Raw genomic sequence first — 23,084 nt, forward strand, 5'->3', positions numbered from 1 at the left:
CACCTGTGGCCAAAGATAAAACCAGTATGCTCAGAGGAACAGGCAGTTTATTTAGAACATACATGGAAATAAAGACTGGGAGACAGGAAGAGAAATCCAGCTCCATCCTGACACCCACCACATTTGCAGTCTATGGCAAGTACTGAAGAGCTTCGGACCTGCAGTTAGCAAACAGCTTTCCTTTGCAAATCTGGGACTCTGGTAATTTTAACAGTGTTTAAGCCTTCATTGAAAGGAGGCCTCATTTGATTACTGGGTTAGAACTAACATACAGTGACACTCCCAGCCTATGAAGATATACTACTTCTGTAGTTTCACCGACTTTTATCAAGCTAAAGTTTGATATTTACAATCCAGTAGTTTTTACAGTCGTTATTCAAACACAGTGGTTTAGAAGCATTACACAGCAGTGAACAGTCTCTCCCCATAATAAGTTTTGCCTAGTCTTAGGACAGCACTATCTAGAGTTTACACTCTAGACCTCACTTCCGTAAGCACATGCATCTTTGGTTTCTCTGGCACAATACCTTCATGTATACACCTGGAGTGTAGTTCACAACACAGTAGCTTTATTACAGGACCTTTTACAATGCTTTTTATCTATGTTGCCCTCACTAAGAGGCCTTTTACTGTCACAAATTTGTGACCAGAACCAAAACACTCATTCTATAATGGTAAAAACAGTTCCATGCTCCCCCTGCCCCCCAAAATCCAGAGACATTTTGGCCTTCCCATTAAGACAAATCGCAGGGCGTTTATTAAAACAAAGCCCCAGCAGTTTCTCGGCTCTCGTACAGGTTAATGCAGGCGCAATAGGAATCGAGCTTTACCGCCGAAGCACCTGTACGGTGAACCTGCGGCGAGGGCGACTCTGAGCAGCAGCGCCGGAGCACGGGCAGAGCTCCCGCTGCCCGCACAGAGCCAGCGGCTCGGCTGCCGCACGCCGGGCTCGGCGCTTAAGCCCCGAGCGCGGCCGTGCCGTGCCCGCTGCCGCGGGGAGCCGCGACATGGACGGCCGGAGCCCGGCTGGGCGCTCGCTGCCCCGCGCCGACACACACGAGCGGGCTCCGCCGCTCCCGCCTTCGCCCGGGCGAGGCCGAGCCGAGCCCCAGCGAGCACCGCTCCGCTCGGCCGGGGACGGCGGCGTGCGAGGCCGCCGCCGCGGGACGTGGCGGGCGGGCTCCGCCGGGGGCGATCCGCCGCGGCGGAGCGACCCCCCCCGGCGCCCCAGGCGGGCGGCGGCCGCTCAGCCCCGCCGCGCCCCCGCCCCCCCCTCACCTCGCTTGCTGGGCCGCCCGGCTGCCCCGTCCGCGGGGCTGCCCCGCCTCGCCTTCTGCGGCTGCCCGGCGGCCGGGCGGCCGGGCTCGGGGCCGGCGGCGGGGCGATGGCGGTGGTGGTGATGGTGGCGGCGCTCCTCCAGCGCGGCGGACGGCGGCAGGGTGAGCGGCGAGAAGGCGAAGAGCCCGGCGGCGGCGGGCAGGCCGGGCAGGGCGGCCGGGGGCAGCGGCTCCGCCGGGCCGGGCCCCGCCAACAGCTGCTGGCTCAGCCGGGCCCGCTTGCCGCCCGCCGCCTCGCCGGGGGGGGCCCGCCGCCGCCGCCCGCCGCCGCGGGGCCGGCCAGGCCGGTCCCCCGAGGGGAGCGGGGGCGGCTCCTCCGGGGCCCGGGACACTGCGCGCACCGCAGCGACCTGCGCAGCCATTTCACAGTCTCCCTCACACACATTTAAATGGCCCGAGCGCCAGGCGGCACTGCGCAGGCGCCGCGCCGCTCCCCCTGGGAGACGTAGTCTCCGGCGGTGCGCCGGGAGGTGTAGTCCGCCGGAAGGCGCATGCGCTGGCGGCGCGGGCCGGGCGATGTCGGGAGCCGGTGACGTGCTCGGGCGGGAATGGGCGGCGCGCGGGGCCGCGGGAAGCCAGGGGCTCTCGGGAGGGGTTGTGTTGTGAGGGGCCGTTGGGTTGTGAGGGGCCGTTAGAGGCCATCGGGTCCAGCCGACTGCTCTGAGCAGGGACATCATCGACTAGATCAGGTCGCTCAGAGCCCCGTCCAGCCTGACCTTGGATGTCTCTAGGAATGGGGCCTCCACAGCCTCTCTGGGCAACCCCTTCCAGTGCTTCACCACCCTAATTTTGAAATTTTTTTTACTTATATCCGGTCTAAATCTACCCTCCTTTAGTGTAAAACCATCACCCCTTGTCCTGTCACGACAGGCCGTGCCAAAGAGATTGCCCTCATCCATCCTACAGTCCCCCTTTAAAAGGCGGCAATAAGGTCTCCCCGCAGCCTTCTCTTCTCCAGCTGAACAACCCCAGCTCCCCCAGCCCGGCCTCGCAGCAGGGGGGCTCCAGCCCTCGGAGCATTTCTGTGCCCCCTCTGGCCCCGCTCCAACAGGTCCACGTCCTTGTGCTGAGGAGCCCCGAGCTGGAGGCGGCGCTGCGGGGGGGTCTCACAGAGCGGGGCAGAGGGGCAGCACCCCCTCCCTCACCCCACGCTGCTGGGGATGCAGCCCAGGGCACGGTTGGCTTCCTGGGCTGCCAGCGCACGTTGCTGGCTCATGTCCATCCTTTCACCCACGGGTACCCCGAAGTCCTTCTCGGCAGGGCTGCTCCCCGTCCCTCCATCCCCCAGCCTGTGTTGATATCAGGGGTTGCCCCGACCTGGGTGCAGGACCTTGCACTTGGCCTTATTGAACCTCACGAGTTTCTCTCAGGCCCAACTCTCCAGCTTGTCCAGATCTCTCTGGATGACATCCCATCCTTCTGGTGTGTGTTTCAACTGCACCGCTCAGCTTGGTGTCACCTGCAATCGTGCTGAGGGTGCCCTTGATCCCACTACCCATGTCATTGATGAAAATGTTAAACAGCAGTGGTCCCAGTACAGCTTCAAGGGACACCACTCGTCACTGGTCTCCATCTGGACATTGAGCCGTTGACCACTACCCTCTGGATGCCACCATCCAACCAATTCCTCCTCCACCTAACAGTCCACCCATCAAATCCATATCTCCCCAATTTAGAGAGAAGGATGCTGTAGGGGACCATGTTGAAGGATTTACAAAAGTCCAGAGGGGTGACATCCCAACCTTAGCGCAACAGATGGGCTGGGTTACCACAAGAAGTGCGGTGCCCAGTCTGCCGGCGGCAACACCAGTCGCTTTGTGACCGTGACCCTTGAGCGCACCTGTCAGTACAACCAGGCATGCAGGCTGATAAATAAACTTTATTTTTACGGCATCTCTCACACATCATAAAATGCTTCATCAATTAAATGCACGATCACCAAATTTTGGTACACCTTTCCAAGCAACAGCGCTGTAAAATGTGAGGTAAGGCCGGCCGTCGGTTGGCGTGCGGCAGCTGGTGCTGCAGTTCTGGCGGGGCTTTAGGTGGCGTGAGATGGCGGGGTGAGATGGCGGCCGCTGGCCCAGCACGTGGGGACAGGCTTGGCCCCCGTGCCCAACTCCGCCGTGCGAAGGCATTGAGGCGCTCCTCCAGTCTCAGCCTCGCTGGCGTCCAGGCCGCTTCACTGCCTGATGGCAGTGGGTTTGGCACAACACAGAGATATTTGCATAGGAATATAATTTACGTAAGGTCTTTTGTTGGTTTCTGCTGTTGAGAAAACAGGTGACTTTGGTGAAAAAGAAGACAGGCTCCCTCTGGGCTGTATTAGCCATTGCTCCAGCAAAGGTAGCTTTTAAACCAGTTTGGGTTCTCAATTCCAGTAGTGGTCAGCAGATTCCTTTTGCAACCAAATCCCCCAAGTGCCACTTTCTTTTCCTCTCTCTCGACAGGAAAATGATCATATAAAGCAGTTTTCAGCATCTTTATCCCTCCCCACTGAGGAGTTAAATAGCAGTGGAGTCTGGTGAGGGATCTGTCTAGAAATCTCATCTTTCAAGACACTCATCTGAAATTTTGTTCTGGAGAGTCACAAATCCTTAAAAACAGCATTGCTTTAAAAATTCAATATTATGTTGCTTGCTGTGGTGGTGTGGTGTTTTGGTTTGGTTTGGTTTGTTTCAGATAGTGAGGGCAGTTGAGTCAGCTAATTTTGCATTCTTGTTACACTGGTTTAGTTTCTATATCATCAATCAGCATCTTAGTCTTATTGACCAAAAATCTAGGCAAATTATCTGATTCACTGAGATGAAAAAAAAAACTTAAAGAAAAATTATTTCTAAAACCTGAGATGCTAATTCTTTTTCAGCCCAAGTAATGTAAACATATAGGGAAGTGCAGATCTTTGGTTATGGTAGACCTACACATGCGAGCGAAGTTACGCAGATCCAGAGTCTTGTTCTGCGGTGCTCCACTCCGTTGGCCTTTCGTGTCGTTCAATAGTCTTCGCTGGATCCTATATACCAGTTTACACTGCTTTGTTTCAGAACACTCAAATCCATCCTTTTCAAGTGAATACATTCCAAAACACAATAAAACGTATCCCTCCTGAGGACAAAATATCTATTCCCATCTTTAGGTTCCATCCTGTTGTGAATTAACCAAAAGTGCTTAGCTGCTGGTACTTCTATATTCTTCTTCTCTTTAAAACTTGAGTTGATGAAGAATGTGAAAGTAGTGCCTGAGCTGCAAATATCCTGCAACAGCTTTTGATGCATTTATTTTGATGGAAACCTTACTGGGACGAGCACTCAAGGAGGATTTCACAATCTGTAATGCCAAATCTATAAAACATATCTAAATATTCCATGCTGGTGGTGGACTTCTTGGTCCTTTAGGTTTTGAAAATCGATTTGCAAAGCCTAGGAAGAAAATTTTTTTTTAATGCAATAAATTCTGTGTGTTACAGATGTCGATTATGCAGTTCCTTAACATAATATGGTATTTGAGAATACTTGTCATTTCAGTTCTTTCCCAAACTTTCAGATATGGTAGACTTAAAGCAACATCCTGTACTTGTAAGTCAACTGATGCAAAAGTAACGTGTCTCTGACAAATACTGTCATTATAGCATGAATATCAAGATAACAAGATTTTGTGCCTAATCTAATAAATGACTACTCTCTAGTACAAGAATTTAAAACGGAAAACCTGGTATTTCTCCTCTGCCACATTACACAACACAAGGCAGCAGCCTAGTGGCAATGCCACAGCTTTGTCTTTGTCTTCCGCTGTCTCTGTTGCCACATAAAGGCTTTCAGATACAGGAAGGCCAAATACATGCTTCAGACTCTTCGCACACACCCAGAACATTTGTCAGAGTCATTTTCAGGGCTCGTGTTGTCCACCCTTACCTATTTTTTAAACCATTTGTGACTGTAAATGGGTAAAAAACAATAAGCATTATTTGTAATGTTTGTAACTTGTTAGCATTCAGCCTGGTACCTGCATTTAGACTTTCAAAAAAACAGTACTTCCTACACCAAAGCACAAAGAGAAAAACATACCAAAGCTAAGGAAAGACCTCGAGTGGTTTGACGGGGCAGATTCTGATGGTTTTGTCAGTGAAGACGGACTACAGATGCCTAGAAATAAAAAGTTAGACCAAAGCAGTTAATCACTACGGTAGTTCCCTGAAGAGCTGGACTTGGACACACGTACAGGGAAACACATACTGCCACACACACGATAGCACTAGGCACGACGCTATTTCAGCACAAGCCAAAGTGCAGTACTTTCCACACTAGCAGAGCTTGAATGCCGCACATCTCTAACGGCATTGCTTGCTCATAGCAGGGAGCGAGCATGCTACTGCAGCACAATCCACTCAGATGTTTGCTCCGAAGTACTTTAAACAGTTTTTTCAGGCCTATTTTCAAGATGAGCATTTTAATTTTAGATCAAAGGGAACGTAAATGACAAACCCCTTATTTATGCTCCAAATAGCCTGGACAGAATCCAGGATGGGGCTCACATTCCCCACAGCACCCCTAATCCCCCATTTTTAGAGTATTTGTCCCACAATGCTGGTTTGAATGACCTGAAGACTTTGGTAGTTTGGGTACACTGGAGCTGTCCCCAGGGTACCCAAAGGGCATTACAAGGGCACCAGAGCATCCTGATGATACTCCTGAAACAACTATTACTCTCCAGATGAGAGGGTACTCAGCTAGCCAGGGCAGCTCTGTACGTCCTACTCCAAAGCGGGCAGACATGCCGGGCACTTCACATTTGGCAAGTTCAGCTTTTTGAAAATTCAGTCCCACATATTTGTTTATAGACTTGCTTAAAGCCATCAGGAAGATGCACATTAGCCTGAAAGACTTACTCTTTTTCACATTTTTCAATATTTTCAAGCTCTGTAGGAAAAAAAGCAAAGAAAAAGAAGGCTTGTTGGAAAGAATGTAGCAAGCAGTAGATCAGCTACTATGATAAAGGGTCTTCACTGATAAATACACACATATCATATCCCATAAAAAGTACCGTGCAGAGCAGCTGCGACTGAAATGCAGGCTTCTGCCATTCCCTTTGTCCCTGGCTTTTTTCTAGCCAGACCAAATGCCTCCAGTTTGTATGATTCTTGCTGGTTTCCTCAAATGCTTTTCTGCTCAACCCTAACATCCCAAAGGACAATTGTCCCAACAAGAGGAGGCTGGTGATGAGCAGAGTCTGTCCTACACAGGAATTCAGACTCCACTCGAGCAACTTCTCCCAAGAGGCGCCGGCACTTCGGGTGGACGGAGTGCCGAGGCATAATCATTCACACAGGCAGGGCTGTGTTACTCTGTTCCTAGTGCAGAGCGGGGGTTGTTTGCGGTTCTACAACAGAATATTTCTATTAGTCTTTGTTTCCTTGCCCTGAATGTGTGTGGTCTCAAGGCAGAAATTTTTCACAAGATTAGCAGTGAAAAGTAGCGATAGCTGTAGGAAGAACGATCTTTTCCGCTCACCCCCTCTATTTTCAATAGCTTTTCTTTTGTGTCTTTTACCTTGCTTCTCCTGAAGCATTTCATAGGCTCTTTTGTCAATGTTTCAGAAGCATTGTTCTCCAAGCCTGGAGGACTTGTAGAATGTCTTACAGCAGGCTGCAGACCTGAGAACATACATTAGAACATTTTCAGTGGTCATTCAGGAATCCTCCTGCTTTTTTCTAAGTGCGTTGTTGCTTTTCATTTCCTCTAATGCAGCCATTCTAGAAGTTTCCAGCAGGTCTTCTAGTTGAGTTTACTTTCTTTGTGTCTGCTGAACTCCCCTGCGGTTAAGTCCTGAAGCACTACCGCTGGCAAGGCTTTGAACAAGCGGGCCATGATCTCCTCGGCTATCTACAGGTTTAGGTGAACGTACAAAATTTCAGTGACATGCTGAGAAAATAACACATCACTTACTTGTTGCATCAGCAAGAACAAATGACTCTGGGGTTCTTTCAGGAAGCGGGGGAGGAGAGTTAGAGTGATCCCGGGTTGTCTCTAAGAAAGCAAAGATAAAACAGTTGGTTACCTAGCTTTAAATATATATATATCTATATATATCTATACATCAGTTCACTGAGGGGTCCACAGCTCTTTAACCAGCATGTCAGTCATCTTAACGGAAACACACAACATGCAGCAAAAAATGCGACAACCCTTAGCCTGAGGATGCTGCAAGGAGCATCATTGTGTTCAGGGTGAGGCAGGAGCTTATTAGGAAATATAAAACCATCAGTTCATTTCGCTGCAGAACCGTCTAGTTCTGTTTAGAACTATTTAGTTGCAGAAGTATTTAGCAACAGAAAATTTCCGTTGGACTGAGCACAGGTCCTAAAGGCATTTACTAAACATGGTAAAGCAGCTTCAGTTAAACACAGACCTTATTTCCAAAGGTAGTTTATCTCAGCATTAAATTTATACCTGTTTGTGGGCTCCGAAGCTTCACACTCTGGAAACAAAAAACAAGGTATTTGAAATTCCTACAACCAAATGTTGTTCTCTTGCACACAAGCAAGCCAGAGAAGATGAGGAAATGATGTTACATGCAAACACCCTCCCACGCACACCTCCATGCTCATGTAATGGAAGGTAGGCTTACGCCTTGTTGTTTCACTCCACAAAGCTATAATTCAACTATGGAATGGTCAAAAGATGCCTACATTTTGTTCAGCTCCTGCCTGTTCCACAGGGTGATGCGAACCCCAGAGGACCACTAACTTCCTGCCTTCATTATTCTTCTCTAAAAGAGGGACAATATTTTTACTACCTTGTATGGAATTGAGGACCCCAAAAAATAATGTTTGGGGTAAAGTAGATGCTGATAAGGAGGAGCCTGACAGAGACCACATCTTCTTCCCACTCCTGAACCCTGAAATCATTTATGGAAAGTACACAGTGCCAAAACTATGGTCTTTCTCACAGAAGGAAACATCATGAGGCAATTGGCATAGCGACAGCACTGGAGAAGAGATACAAAGCCACTTACTAACCTTGCATGGTCTCGGTCTCACTGAGTCATTAAACACCTCTGAGTGAGACTCACCACTCCACTCCGAAGAGGTTCTGATATTTGTGTCTCTGTCTGGAAGCTGAAAATCAGAACTGGCCAGAGGAAATTGTCCTAGAAACAATTGAACACAAGAGGTCGTTTCTCATCCCAGACAGCTGGAGCAAAGGCACTGCCAGATGCTATGATACCGCAGAAATAGGGGAAGAGCCCTCAGAGCACTTCTCATCCCCTGCTTTGTTAAATGCACTTACCAGATTCACCGGCCACAATAAAGGACTCGGGGGTTCGCTTGGGCAGGGGTGGAGGATCATCGTCATCCGGCTGTGGCAGGGTGGCTAATTGGGGAGACATGGACAGATTACCTGCATGGCATGACACGGCAGGAGAGCTACAGACCTTTGTAGAGACTCTGAGCGCTGACTGCTCTTGCCCGACTGCGCGCCAGAGGTGATGGTTAAACGCCTCTAAACTGTAGTTAACAGTTAAAATAGTTCGCAGCGCCAATTCACCTGCTGCTGGCTACGTGGCCCCAAGGGCAGGCTTCCAGCCATGTCGGCAGCAGAATTCCCATTGCACAGGGGAAATGACAAGCGTGCCCCCAGCACACAGCCCAGCTCACAGCTGGCAGTACCACTGCTGCTTGGCTTGTGCTGCAACTCCCATAACTTTCCGAGAGTCTCTAGCATCTAGATAACGAGCACGCTTTTGTGACACCGAGAGCTGAAGGGCCTGAGTGGGACAAAGCTGAGCAAATACCAAAGCTGTGGACTGCGGGAAGTGTCTGACTGGGCCAGGACTGACCAGACCAAGGAATAATTCTGGTGGGTGATGGTTTTACAGCTACAGATCTGGGCAAAACGCTAATGTTGAAGTGCTGGTTCTCTCAGTCTCAGTGCCCCCCTGCATGACACTCTGCAGACAGGAGTGGTTTTGGACCTGGAAACTGGATCCTCAGAAAAAAAACATTTCTGGGAGCTTTCTGAATGCTTCTTGGAGCAGTCTGTTTTTAAGAACTGGTCAGTACCGATCCCTGCCTTCCTGTGAGAGCTGTGCCGAGGTGACACAGTAGTCTAGAGCAGCTGTGTAACACGAAACCCCAAATCATCCTGCTCTAAGAATACTGTTTATTTTTATGGGAAAAAATTAAGGCAGGATGAAACAAGTGTGAGGATGAAACCAATTGCTCCCACAGCTTCCGTGGGAGCACAGTCCCGAGGAGCCGCTACAGCCCTGCCCGGATGCCGAAAGACAACACTGAAATCCGAAGTGACCGAGCCCAGCTCGTCGCAGTCCTGCACCACTTACGTGGGGAGGATATCCTCTCCTCATTCAGCAGGGGAGCGTGGTGGGACACAGGCCTGGGTGGTGGGGAGCTGGCCACGGCAGGCTGCAGCGGGGCACTCACGGCGCAAGAAGGAAGAAGTGCATCCTGCCCCTCTGCAAAGCACTCACTAAACACCAGGGACATGGGGTCATCTGGAGACAGTGAAGAGAAGTAGGGGTCTTCTGCTGAGGAGAAGTAAGGGTAGGGATATTGCCCACGGTTCCTCTGGCTTGGGTGGCTGTCTGCATCTCGGCTCGAATGGTTCAGCTCAACAGGGGAAAATCTGTCCTGCTTCTTCACCTGAAAGCTTGAGGAACAGGCATTTGGCAGCTGTGAACTCAAACCAGGCTTTACACCCCCTCCATCCCATTCCCAGCATTCTCCATGCTGTGCCAGCACAAAAGGGGTCGATGCAGTCCGTGTCAGAGGTGGCCTACCACGAGGCCGTCTCCTGCCTGCTCCCTTCGGCTCCAGGTTCAGCAGCAGCTGCTCAGGAGAGATGCTGCTGAACTCCAAACTGTGGTGTTTCTGGAGAGTGTCCCCAGCGCCCCACTTCTCAGCGGCAGCCGCCTTCCTGCAGTTGATGAGGTTCAAAGTGCCAAAGGAGATGGCCTGTCTGATGGGAGGGACCCCGCACGCAGAGCTGCCGTGTACTCCCGTGGCAGACAATGACGTCGGGGACTCTTTGCTTTGTACCACTGGAGGAAGATGTTGATGCACATCCTGTTCCTCTTGCTCTGAGCTGCAATAAAGCACCATGATGTGAAGTCAAAGCCATCTAGTACTCAGAAATGTGTTAGCCCGCTGAGAAGGCCCCACAGCATTGCTCCTAAGAGCAGATCCGTCCCCCAGGAACATAGAGCCCGATTCAGCCTCAAGCAAGGAGCAGAGGGAAGGACTGTGCACCCTGGTGCCCCATTTGAACCCCATTAAATGGTGAACTGAGGAGCCCCCTTTACACGGGTACACTATGCCCTCAATGCAGACTATACCACAAAGCAAAATTATTTACAGAAAGCAGATACAGAAAAGCAAAGCATGCCCACAGCCTCTGAAGCTGCCCATGTCGGGAAGTTAGACTCCTCGGGCTCGCTGTTCCTACAGCAAGAGGCACTGGAGCGGCACACGCATGTGAAAGATGGGACCAGTCGGGGGCACCCTGCAGGGTGCACAGCTCCTGGCAGGGGGCTGAGATGAACCACCGCTGGGGCATCTCCACGTGCCTAAGCCTTTTTTTACACTGCCCTGTGAGGTGTTTCCAGTTCATATGTGAGCACAACATGAAACAGGCCCAAGGGCAGAAGAGGGGGACAGATAGTGACATGCCAGGAAGAGGCTGAGACTCAGTCTCAGAGACACATCAGTGAGAAGAGCAGGAATTATGTTAGGAACAAATGTGAGCGTCAAAGTGGGACTCAAGGGAGGATGCAGATCCTGCTGACAACTGAAACGCAACATTCAAACAGAACCGTGTCACCAAGCATACATAAAAAATGCATCTTCCTGGAATCGTGTGGGTGACTGAAAATACTAACCCAGGGGATACTTGGGCTATGGCCTTACCAGGTTAGTAATCTCAGAGAATAAATATCTTCCACTGGAGTCAGAAGTGGCTTGGCTACAGGATGCCTTGTTTTTACCTAGTGAAAGAAAAGATTAGAAAACAAGAGAGTGAGGAGGAAGAATGCAAAGAACACAAACATTATTTCAGGAGTTGGAATTTGTGCCAACTACTTTTAACTATTGATGCTGTTTGGAAGTGACAAACATCAGCTTGAAAACACCAAATTGGAGCTGAAAACTGAGGACAGATCCTCCTGAACAGCAATTCCTCTCAGCACCTTTTTGAAATGAAAGTACAGCGAGCCGTACAACCGTCCACCTGTCCCAAACACCTGCAAAACAGCCTGTGCAGACAACTCTGCCTCCAGGACCCCACAAGGGCACTCAGCCTGGTTTCATTTGTGACACTTCAGCACATGACCATCCCCCATGCTCTGCGAAGTGCTTTCAGAGGGCAGTGAGACCTAGGCGGGTGAGAGGTTTGGCCAGGAGCTACAAAACCACATCCGGACTTGAATTGTTTTCTGCATTTTGTGTCAACCTAGTCTTGCGTCTGCTTTGCCTACAGACTGTCCACAATGCAGAAAGAGGCTCTTTCCAGCTCTTTTCTCACTCAGCTGTGGCTTGGAATATTCTGCAAATCCTATGGCAAAACTGAGGCACACATCCCATCGCAGGATCTTGTTCCCAACCCTTTAGGCAAAAGCTTCTGACTAAATAAGCTAACTGCAGCCTTTCAGCCTTTGCCTAAGAATGGCCATGCATTTACTTCAGCCAGATTGCAAACAGCTACACAGGCAAAGGTAAGGTTTGTGCCAGCAGTCACAGAAGAGCAGCAAGAACAAAGAAAAGCTTAAGCATGGATATTTTGGATGTTCCTGTTTATACACAACGTCATAACAAAACCACATTGGTTTTCCTCAGAGATGTATCAGATATGAAATACTTTGACATGATTTTTCACAAGATATTTTAGCCTACTCTCTCCCACAAACAGGCTGTAATGCTCATTACCTCACTGGAATACCACCACCTTGCAGACTAACCCCTTTAGCCATACCACCTTGTGCACCCAAGCTTCCCAACCTAGGCTGAAAGTCACTCTGTTGCTTGCAAGCGCTCCATGAACACAAGTTTCACTGGCACATCCACATGGAAATCAGCCGCTACTGTCGAAAGTTGGTGGTTTTCTATTCACTCATTACATGAAACAATTACAAAAGTATATAGAAAATGGTTTTGATACCAAAGAAAATTTAGCTCTCGCCTGGGGCCAAATCCTGCGGTAAGCGTTGCACATCCAGGGAAACAGCTGGATTCTCTTGGGTTAACTTGAAAAGTTTGGGCATAAAGGGTAGCAGGAAACACGTCGATTCATTCCAGGTCTGCAGAGGAGACCTCTGCAGTAGGAATCTAGGTTTAGAGCCAGCATGCCTGGGGCTGCAAGAGGCGGTGTGTTATCCTGGGCACTTTTACCTGTGAAGCAGTAGAATCTTCCTGGGCATCAAGTGCTTTAATCTGCCTTTTGAAGAGCTCAATCACCGCATCATAAACCAGCTCATACTGCTCCTGCATTCCAGACAAAAAAAAAAAAAACCATGAGAGCCAGCACCTACAGAACTTGTAAATGGTCACCTGTTACCCAAATCAAGCATCAGCCCCTGAGAGAAGCTCCTGCTTTCCAGTCCATTGGCAGGTAAATTCTCAGAAGAGGTAGAAGCCACAACTCTCAAAGGGTTCAGACTGAAGCATTTGGGGTTTTTTTTCAGATGCACAAACAACACTGTTCTGCATTGAGCTTCCTCTTCAGCCTATATCAGCTGAGAAAAGTTCCCACTTTATTTCCTGGACAGTCCCCTGTTTCACAGTGTAAGCGTTCAATAAATCAGACTGCAAGCACTAAGCTATTCCATCTGTCTACAAGGAAATGGTCAGCTACCAACTTCATTTCTGCAAAATCATTCTTCTCTTCAGAAAAGGGACCTTACAGGACATCCACAGGCCCCAGTTCCCAGCAGCACAACCGCTCTGTGTTTCCTTACTGCGAACCCCCTGGGGAAAAGCTGAGGTCCCGCTATGGAGACAGTACTAGCTGGAGAAATTTCCTGAACGTACCTTGGTCTGCACTATGGAAGGCCTTTGCGTGCGCATTTCCTGAATCAGACTAAAAATACTGAAGTTCACTGGAACAATCTTGCAAGAGAGAGAAAAGACAAAAAATTACAGACAGGTCTAATTCCAAGCAGCTTCCAAGCTGCGATGCAGTTTAGAGCAGCGTCCAAAATTCAGGCCTGTTATTGCAAGAATTTTTAACAAAGGACCTGCTTAAAGTGCCATTTTTGATTATGAACCAGCTTGCCTCCTCCCTCTTGCACTCCACAGAAAATATCCTTTCATAACAGCATTGGTAACAGCTGTGAATAGCATGAAGGGCAAGACACCAATTTCCCAGATCAGTGGGTCCAGGGTTGCTGCGATACAGAAAGCAGCCACTCCTCAGAGTCCCAGCAACCTGCTGTAAGGCCAGGGATTACTTCACTGTTAAAAGAGATATTTTTACTGAAAAGTCAGAGTAAAGCAAGGTGTTAGTATGGAACCCTGGATTTCTGATCTTAAGTGTGGAGAGACAAATATAGACAGTAAACTTGTATTGAAGACTGAAGGCCACTGCAAAGGCAAGCTCCCTGATCTGAAGGCTTTGCCAGAGGGAGCAACGGGAGGGAGGATTCTGCCCCATCAGTACAAGCATCGGGCGCTATTTGCACTGGGATGGGGAGGGGAGCAAAGGCAACAGGCAAGGCACGGATGCTGTAGAGCCTACAGAGAGAGGAGCAGCACAAACCAGGAATGGGGTATCAGCAGTTTGGCCACCACCATTCTCCAGCCAGGCTGCAGGGAGTTCCCATTCATGGCTGTCATCTGAAATACACCTGCATGCAGTCAGAGCGGGGTGAAAGGGAGAGAAAGGGGAGAGAGGAGGTGAGGGAGAGATGAAGAGATGCAGCGGTGCTGCACACAGGCACCAGTCGGAGATGCAGACCAGGCTGACACTCACTCCGTCCTTCAGCAGCTTCTGGGTGTAGTCGATTGCACAGATGACTCCTGTTCTCCCGCAGCCAGCACTGCAACGACAGTCACAGCAAGGTTGCTAGCAGAGGTCAGAGGATGGGCACGCTGTGTTTTCTGACAAGGATACTTGAAAAAGATCCACAGCCTTCTGTGAACCTCCCATCCCACATCGCGGAGGGTGCAGAGCCACACGATGGCCCTGCTGCTCCTGCTGCAGCTTCACCTGCCCCACATAAGGCTCCACCTGCCCACAGCTCTGCTGCAGGCTGGAAGGCACATCTCGTGCTCCTGCCAACAGTTCTCAGTCCTCCCGTGGTGACCAGCCCACACGTGGACATGCCCAGGGTTGGTGGTCTCTTAACTACACCTGCAGTCACTGGCCTGCTGCTGTCTCCTTTCCTGCCACCCAGCCGTGCTAGCTGTTCTCAGAGGACACCTTTGCCTTAGGACTTCCTACGAGAGGAGCTTGGCTGCAGGCTTGCGCCAGCAGCCACCCCTGCTGCGGCCGCTCGGGGAGCGAGAGCGCAGCGGGCTGGCAGCCCTTCCGCACCGGTGACCGCCTCACCCACCTACAGTGGATGCAGATGGGGATGCTGTCATCCGGCTGGTAGCAACGAATCTCACCGATGAGCTCCAGGATGGGGTCAATGGATGAGGGGACATCGTGGTCCGGCCAGTTTTTATAGTGGAACTGGTGGACGGTGCGGATTTCCTGCAAGAGAAGAGCGCTGGCAGGGTCCGGGGCTGGCCTGCACCACCGAGGGGATGCTGCCGCAGCTCCCACGGGCACAGACTGGGACAGGGACACAGCAAGGGGAAGCTGCCGTGCTGCAGACATCTCTAGTTCCCATCTGCATTGGTGGGCAAATGTTAGAGGTGCAGTTTGCAGTTTTTCTTGCTACAAAAGAAGCATTGCTATTTTATGACATTCTTGATGTTACCTGTTGGCCCCACTTACCCAGGGTCTGGTTTGCGACAACTGACAAACAGCTTCAGAAATTGAGGTGTGAGTTAATTAATTTTTTACTTTCTTCTTACTGTCAAACCTAAAACAGCAGGCTGAGCAGCATAAACTTTTTTGCACGAAGTGTGCCATATGTTAATATTTATACATTAAAGCTAGCCAAGATGCATTTCCTGCCTTGACCTTTCCTACTTACCTCATTCAGGGTCACCTTTAAAGTCCTAATGACATAGTCATTTTTCTTCTCTTCAGCTTCCTGCAGAACAAGAAGTTAGGGTCACATTTTCTGCGGATGACATGAGTTTCCAGTGCACGTGATGTGACACGGTTCTTGCGGCAGCTGTACTCACACAGGCAACGGAGAAAGGACCAGACTGCAGGGGAGGGCCGCCCACCTCTGCCCAGTACCGCTCACATTTCTTCTGTAGCGAGAAGCAGGACATGTTTGGTTACTCACCACTGGCCCACCCGCGCTGTCTCCTCTCTCGCTTGTGCTGGGAGGAGGCCCGGCTCTTGCCACTGGCCAGCTCCAGCCTCCCCTTCCCTGAAGCCATCATTGCTGGCTTTTCCCTTCCAAAGAGGTTAGCTCCACTACTGGAAATGGTTTAAGAATCTGCAGCTGGGGAGTCAGGGAACAGCTCATACCAAACAGAAACTCGCTGTCACTGATGGGATTTGATAAAAACCTGCATCCCTCCGCCCTTGCCCTGGTACTGTCACCGCAGAGGCCCTCTCTAACACGTTACTCACCTTTCCCATTTCAAACTCCATACAAGCCATGACCACAATCTGCAAAAAGAAGGTTCATTAGAAAAGTCTGGACACGAGTTTCTTATCCAGGCAGCAAAATCAAACCCATCACTTGTGGGTACTCATCAGCAGTGAGCCAGTTCTGTGGGCTGCCTTCCCCAGTGTCCCAGACTGCTCGGCAAATCAGGCTCAGGACACCATCCGCAGCCGGGCGTGGGGACCCTTCCCACTCAGAGCCCAGGTGAAGAGGTAGCCACGCGCAGGCTCCTGCCTCAGCACGCGCGTGGAGGAGGCTCACAGGAAGGATGCAGGGCACACACACCCTCTGAGGTAAAGCCCTGACACTCCCGCTCTCTGCTTAGTCAAAAAGAACTTCTGGCTGGCTGTACGGACAACTTTTCTTTATAAATAAATAAATAAATGAATGAAGCCGCGCATATAAATCTGCACCTTACCAGGACTTTGTACTCCCAAATCATCCTCCAAAAGTCAATGACAGTGGTGGGGAGAGGACCCTGTGTTGCAATGTATGCTCTTGGCCCATAGACGCCCTAAAACCGCATTCAGATCAGACATGAGATGTATTTGCGTAGTTCATTAGCAGAAATAAAGTCATCGCTCTTTCTGAATCTTACTTCTATCCAATGAGCCCATTAAGGACTTAGAAGGGCTTTTATATAGTTAAAATTTAGGCACCTAAATTAAATTAAGCAACCAGAAGCCAATGTTGTGCAAACCTCCCAAAGGAAGACCCAAGCCAGGGAGCTGGGCTTGAGGCAAGATCTGCTCCCAGAGACCACCAGTTCTTGCAGTGCATTTGGGAGCTTGGGGGTGATGCTGCAACAGCTGATCCAGCTCTCTGGTGTGCAGCTTGGCACATCTGTGGCTGTTGGCCAAAGAGCGAACCATGATCCCCTTGCGAAGGTCTGTTCTTCTGCAGATGGGTTACGCGTAGCCCTCAGTCACTATTGTGGAGAATGAAGGAAACCTTCTATTTCTCCATCAGAGAAGGGTCATGAGCACCGGAGATCCGCAAAACACGTGGAGCTCCTGATGGAGAACCAGCCTGCACTGACCTGCCCTGTCGCTTGCCACTGCAGCGGGTCTGAGCTGTGCTGCGGTGCACGGCTTCCTGCCTCTGCACTGGTTTCAGGCAAGGCGATTCTGGCCACAGGCAATTTTGCACCACCATCACCCACCAAAGGCAGTAACACCAACGAGGAAGTCAGGGCTGTGAGCCACAAACTGTTCCATCACCCACCCCAATATGAGCGTATGTCCCTTGCGCTGTGGCCTAGTGCCTCTGTGCTGTACAGGGAGTTTTTGAAGGGCTCACCGATCGTACACATCTTTACATCAGTTATCCTTGAGCACAGCCCAGAAACTACTCATAGTCCTTTCACTCACCAGAGCCCCAGGACCTGTTCCTTCTGGCACAACCCACCCAGGCAGCACTAACAGCTGCTACAAACACCGTTACACGGCAAAACACCATGAAAGAAGCAATACCTTGATGAAGTTGGCATTGATGTAATGAGAATCCGCATCTGATGTGATTAGGGACAACTCCACTCTGCTGTGGTCAACTGCGGACACAAAAACAGAAGCAGCAGCAGTTACTGCTTGTCTCTCATGGTGGCTGAGCATCTCAGACTGCAGCGCAAGGTGCTTCGGAGGAGCACATACATCAGAGAGCTCATCCCAGAGCAGATGAGCGGCTGTGCAAGTAGCTAATGCCCCCTCCTGCACCTACCGATAGCCCTGCACAGAACTGCCGTTGCCCACACGCAGGCAGCAGACAGGCAAGCTCGCTTTAGCGTGGTGGTGAGGGCTTAGGCAAGAGCTGCAGATGCTGCCACTGCCCCAGTGCAATGCCGATCTCCTCTGACCATGGAGCAAGCCAAGCCTAGAATCACCCCACACTCCGCCTTACAGGCTCAGGTGAGGTCTCTGGGTTATTTTTTTTCAAGCTAGAATGGATGAAAGCGACAGTCTGCTCTGATCCTAGGACAGACCCTTCTTTGGAGACTACTGCACCAAGCCAGGGCAAGCCGCAATGGTTTTTAACTGTACTCTGCTGTGTACATCACGGAGACACCTTTGGCCAAAGCCATTCTCTAGAAGGCCTTGGAAAACAAGCGGTGGCAATGCTACCCTGAAAGCGTGCAAGGACTATCATCAGAGGATGTGTTTCCTATGAACAGAAGTTCTGTCGACAGAAAATATGTGCCGAAGCGTTCCAGAGCATGCACTGCAACAGTCAAAGATAACGCCCTAAATCTGAACAGCAGAATCAAGGCCAGCTGAGAGCCGGTGATAGGCTCACATGCAAGCAACTGTGCAGGCAGATACTGGAGGAAGAGAGCAGACTCGAGCTAGCAAAACAAAAAAAGGGCTGAATAGGAACATTTGCCATTTCCAACCTACAGGGTAAGATGTCCTTGTATCTGTTCTTCTTGATGTTCTCTGGTTGCTCAGATGCTGCTGTAGGGTAGATTTTATCCGATCTGTACTTTGTTGACTGCCTTTTCAGCTTCTGTGATAAAAGAGTGGAACAAATTACAGCAGATGTGCTACATACAATGCACTACTAGAGAGTATGTGTGAAGGTCTCTAGGGGTCAGGTTCACTACCACAAAGCAAGGTCTGCACCATTAATTCTTTCCTGAGTGGCTTTTCTCAAGGTACTTAGAGCAAGAATAGAGACAGAAGCCACCTGAGAGCCCCAGCACAGGCTTCTGAAGAATGGAAAGTGTGTGCTGAGGTAGTGCCCACACGAGGCTTGGGCACGTAGGCTTCTGAAGTGAAGTGATGCATTTATCCGGCACATAAAGCATCGCCCTCACAAATAAGTCAGACACAGGGGAATCATTCTCAGTATAAATGGCACCCAGATAAGAGGAGTAACAATGTTACACCACCTTTAACAAATTATATCAGAAAAGCCAGCTAAATTAATTGATTTTCTCACATTGGTAAAAACACTCCCATCTGTAGCTGCAAGCAGCACTGCTCAAGCCAGTAAAGGAGCACTAGCAATCCGAGCAAAGTAGCTACATGCACTGATGAAAGAGAAAGGAGGAGGAGTCCTAGGATAAACCCTCAGGGGCATGAATCTCTGTCTCTTTCATTTCTAGGATAAAGCTGCAGCACTCCTGGAGAGTTCAAGCATCTTTTTCCTGCCAAAGCACAGAATTTTATTTCACTGACATAAGCTTCTAAATAACACACACTGTTCATTACCATCAACTTCGAAAGCACCACTTCTGCCATATTTTTTCTTTCATAATTTTTTGTCTACCTAACCACTTTTCTTGCCACCAAGGCGTGCTTTTGATTTAACAAAAGGCCATTTCCCTAATCAGTGTCTCTATGGTTTGACGCTCCAAAGGGTAAGGCTCCCTTTCCCACCCCCATGGAGCCATACCTTCACAGACCTTCTCCTGGACATCACTGCTGGGGTCCAGAGAACTGGGCTGAGAGGAGCACCCCCAGCATCGTGCGCCTTTGTGAAAGAAGAAGGTGCGCAGGGGTGAAAAGCAAAGGGAAGGGACCACGGGCACACCTGAGCTGCAAGGTGAGAGGGTCTCCCATGCCTCGTGCACACCTCACAGTGAGCCGCCTGAGCTGCTCGCGGGAATGGTGGCTCAGCCCTCACGGTGCGGGGAAAAACAGCCCACTGGTCTCAGGCTGCCGAACCGAAACAGTGCTGTGGCCAAAGGGGTGAGCGTGGGAGGGCAGCAGGCCCTCCTGCTGGTACCAGCAAAGCCCTCCCCAGCACGCCCGAGGGCTCGGAGGCTGCAGCTCTGGCACGACAGCATATGAGCGGGAATCGCGGGAGTCCTGATGGTGTCAGGGCCCTGATTTTTGGGTGCTCACCGTGAATCACCCAAGAGTCAGCCCACCAGTGACCTTCCCACAGGGGCTCATAACTGTCTGCGTTTCAGCTCTCCCAGAAGCTCTCGTCCAGTTTTGAGAATCCTGTCCCCGTCCTTCCTTGCTGCAGACCTGACGTATTAGCAGCTGTGGGAGAGCTGCAAAACTCCCCTTGAGTCCAGCCTGCTCTAGATGAGCACCCGCTAGGACACGACACCCTCCTGGGCCCGCATGCATTAAGCTACGGAGTGATGATATTTGCTGGAAGACCACATCAGGAGCTGGAGGGCTTTGTAGCTCGTACATATTTGATCAAGCCAAGCAGCCCCTTAGCAATACGACAGATAAAAGGTACATACAGCAACAGTATTTCTGTGCACAGATATTCAGATTCAGATCCAAGTCAGAGTTGCTGGTTTTTAACATTAAACTGCAATTTTTAAGCTCTAAATTCTGCTGCTCTCCAGCCGCAATACCACAGGAGTTGCACCTCGCTGACCTGGATGGACTGAGTCAGGAGGAAAGTACAGGAGGCACAGGTCAGTCCACGTGTCCAGTCTCTATTAGTCAAGAACGTGGGGGCAGGCACAGTGTGGCAGAAGTCGTGGGAGCTGGATGGCTTTTGTAGACTACACATCCCTGTGCATCCCGAGCTCTTCTTGCGTTGGTCGCATCCTCCACCTGCCTCCTTCCAACGCAACCCCAACTTCCAGGGTACGCTTTCTTAGTGCTGAAGCCAACCTTCTCATAGCTGAGGCTCTGAATCACTTTACTTTTCTGGCCCTACATAAACTGTCATAAAAGAGCCTGGGAAATGGCTACATATGAGAAAGCAAGTGAGAGCAGTAAGGATCAAACTCTTGCTGTGAGACTGCACAAACAGAAACGGGGACTCGAACAAAAAAACCTGCCATTTACAGTAACACCTCCACAATTGGCAAGTACAAATGCTTGCTCACACAAAGAGAGACATTAGGATGGAGAAATAGCACTGAACGTTTCTACCACGTTTGGAAACGCAAGCCATCACGATTGCCTGTTAAGGCTTCTGCACTTGCAAAAGTGGCCAACAGCTCAGGCCGTCCTGGGAAGATCTCTTCCCAGTACAAGAGGAAACAGCCCTGACCACTTCTACCTGCCATTTTGGTCAGAAAACTAACTGTACATTTGGCTGCTAGAACTAGCACATGCACTGAGGCTCCGCAGCCCTGCTGCCTCGCTCGGCACAGTACAACCCCAGCGCAGCAGCGAGAGGGGGAAACGCAGCAGCCTGCGACAGCGCTTTTTTCCGTGGAACAACAGACTGTCACTGCAGACTCAGATTAATCACTTCCCTCCAACCCAGACACCTGGAAACAGAGCACTAAGCTTTTCCCAAGTGTTTGAAGTGCCATTCTTCACTGGTACAACAAAGCAGGGCTGGATCTTGTGGGGACTCCTAAGTAACCCCTGCACCTTCCCCAGAGACCACTGCCTGATGCAGCCCTTGTATGCGGGGGGGTAGCTCGCGGCCAGTGGCTATTCTGGCATTTGAGACATCTCAGATCCTACACATGTACTGGTTTTACCCTTCCCTATGTCTGCTAAAGCTGGGCAATGCTTTTGCTTCTCAGAGCAGCCCAGACTGCCTGCTAGAGCAACCTTCCTCCAGCAGATCAATCAGCAGCCATTGCCAGCCATCAGCTTTAACTCTGAGACAGCAGATTGCTATCTAAGACTCACCACTGCCACCCAAACAAAAAGATGTCAGAGAGCTCACAGATCAGAGCACTGCACAGATCTCAACCAGCTAGACACTGCGGAATGCTGGCGAAGGCAAAAGCCATCAGCATTTTTGCTAGTTTTGCCTTTAGGGAACAAGAAATTAGTTTCCAGGAGGGGGCAGAAGCAGTGCTGGACGTAGGGCGCGTGCACTCCTGCAAACGGATGCACAAGTCGTCCCACGTAGCAGCGCAGCGCTGGCGGCTGGAGAAACGGCCCGTCCAGCCGCTCAGATGGCCATCTCATCACGCCGTGGCCAAGGTGCCCGGTGCCAACGGGAGGTGGAACAGTCTCGGGTCCACAGGGCATTTACCTGAACACCCGCTCCCTGCTCTGCAGGTGGTACAGGGGCAGGATGGGGCTCTACTGAAATCAGAAAAGGAAAAGCTATCTCAAGTGCAACCGGACATCCCTGACAGGAACACGTGCATCACAGATATAACAGATTGCAGTGGGGAGAAGGGGCAGTGGCTCCGTATTCCTCTATACCCGCAGTTGTATTACCAGGCAAAGTGAAACTGTGTCTTGACAAGTGCATTTGCAAAGTAGAAAACAGGAAGCATGGAGGTAATTAGTTAAAAAGCAAACATTTTTGCTTTGAATACAAACTACTAAATTACTCTTCTGTCTTTACATTCCTTTTACCCCAGCTAACTCCTGCGTCTCTTTCTGCTGTAAAATTCATAGAAAATCTTATTGTCGCATGCAAATCACATCCCCGTTTGAGGAGAAGTGGCTAGGAAGTTCCCTTTAAAATCAACTGAAACACAGAGCCGTGCCTTAAGCAAACTTACCAAAAACTCGTCTACAAACTCTTCTCGGCTGAGCTTCTTGCCTTGGGCCCTTTCCAGGTTTTGCAGCAGAATCTCCCTCTGGTCCATGTTGCCGGAGAGCGAGTGTAACTGTCCTGCCGAACCTGGGAACGGTCATGTCAAGTGCGTGCCGCAGTGGAAAGCACCAGCCTGGAGAGCACTCGTGGCAGGCTGTGGTTTACTGACTTCATCACAAGTCTTAAAGGAAATTAGTACGTAACAGATATCGTGGTCAAATAACAAAACAAAACACACAACCTGGGGCCCTAGCGCCTCCTTTTAAAACCACACGCTCTTCGCGTGCGCCCCACAGCAGCACCGAGCTGGGCAGGAGCCTCGTGGCAGGAGCCGAGTTTCCCCACGCGCTGTGCCACGAAGATGGCCAGATGTTGGAAACCAGAGCCGAGCGCCCCGGCATCCTGCGTCTTTAAGCGCCGTGCCCAGCCGACAGCAGCAGCACGGCACTGCTGGGCCACGGTGCAGGGGGGCAAGCACGGCGGGCAGCAGCTGAGCGGGGCGCCCGCGGGTCGCGGCGGGAAGGCTGCAGACTCGGAATACGCTGCGGCTAGAATAGTCCCTAAGGCAGCGTGCAA

General features: G+C 50.6%; 2 protein-coding genes across 7 annotated transcripts in view; both read right to left on the reverse strand.

Moving 5' to 3' along the window:
• Positions 1 to 1,747, reverse strand: part of LOC104049174 (protein PHTF1) — a 32,076-nt gene extending 30,329 nt beyond the window's left edge. The window contains exon 1 of one of the 5 annotated variants that reach the window (XR_010376098.1): positions 1,279 to 1,744. Coding sequence is in view for 4 of the 5 variants with exons in the window: in XM_064472053.1 (XP_064328123.1) it covers positions 1,279 to 1,699 (421 nt within the window). In the remaining variant the exon portion in view is untranslated. Of the gene's footprint in view, positions 1 to 1,278 lie in introns of all 5 variants that reach the window. The other 4 variants (XM_064472053.1, XM_064472055.1, XM_064472054.1 and 1 more) reach the window with 4 other exon arrangements.
• Positions 1,748 to 3,196: 1,449 nt separating this feature from the next.
• Positions 3,197 to 22,873, reverse strand: PTPN22 (protein tyrosine phosphatase non-receptor type 22). 2 transcript variants are annotated; one of them, XM_064472063.1, is made up of 21 exons: positions 22,474 to 22,873; positions 18,470 to 18,578; positions 17,552 to 17,628; positions 16,498 to 16,593; positions 16,043 to 16,081; positions 15,643 to 15,714; positions 15,489 to 15,548; positions 14,898 to 15,040; positions 14,315 to 14,381; positions 13,375 to 13,452; positions 12,736 to 12,828; positions 11,260 to 11,336; positions 9,678 to 10,438; positions 8,624 to 8,707; positions 8,353 to 8,483; positions 7,784 to 7,811; positions 7,280 to 7,360; positions 6,884 to 6,987; positions 6,223 to 6,253; positions 5,402 to 5,479; positions 3,197 to 4,756 (listed from the first exon to the last, which is right to left on the reverse strand). In XM_064472063.1, the coding sequence occupies exons 1-21, from the start codon at positions 22,558 to 22,560 to the stop codon at positions 4,692 to 4,694; spliced, it is 2,361 nt and encodes a 786-aa protein (XP_064328133.1). In that variant the 5' UTR covers positions 22,561 to 22,873; the 3' UTR covers positions 3,197 to 4,691. The 2 variants fall into 2 exon arrangements, with proteins under 2 accessions (XP_064328133.1, XP_064328132.1); XM_064472062.1 differs by lacking the exons at positions 3,197 to 4,756; positions 5,402 to 5,479 and having other exon boundaries at positions 5,499 to 6,253.
• Between the last annotated feature and the right edge of the window lie 211 nt (positions 22,874 to 23,084).

Source organism: Phalacrocorax carbo, chromosome 23, assembly GCF_963921805.1.
Source record: "Phalacrocorax carbo chromosome 23, bPhaCar2.1, whole genome shotgun sequence".
In the NCBI taxonomy this organism is placed as follows: Eukaryota; Metazoa; Chordata; class Aves; order Suliformes; family Phalacrocoracidae; genus Phalacrocorax; species Phalacrocorax carbo.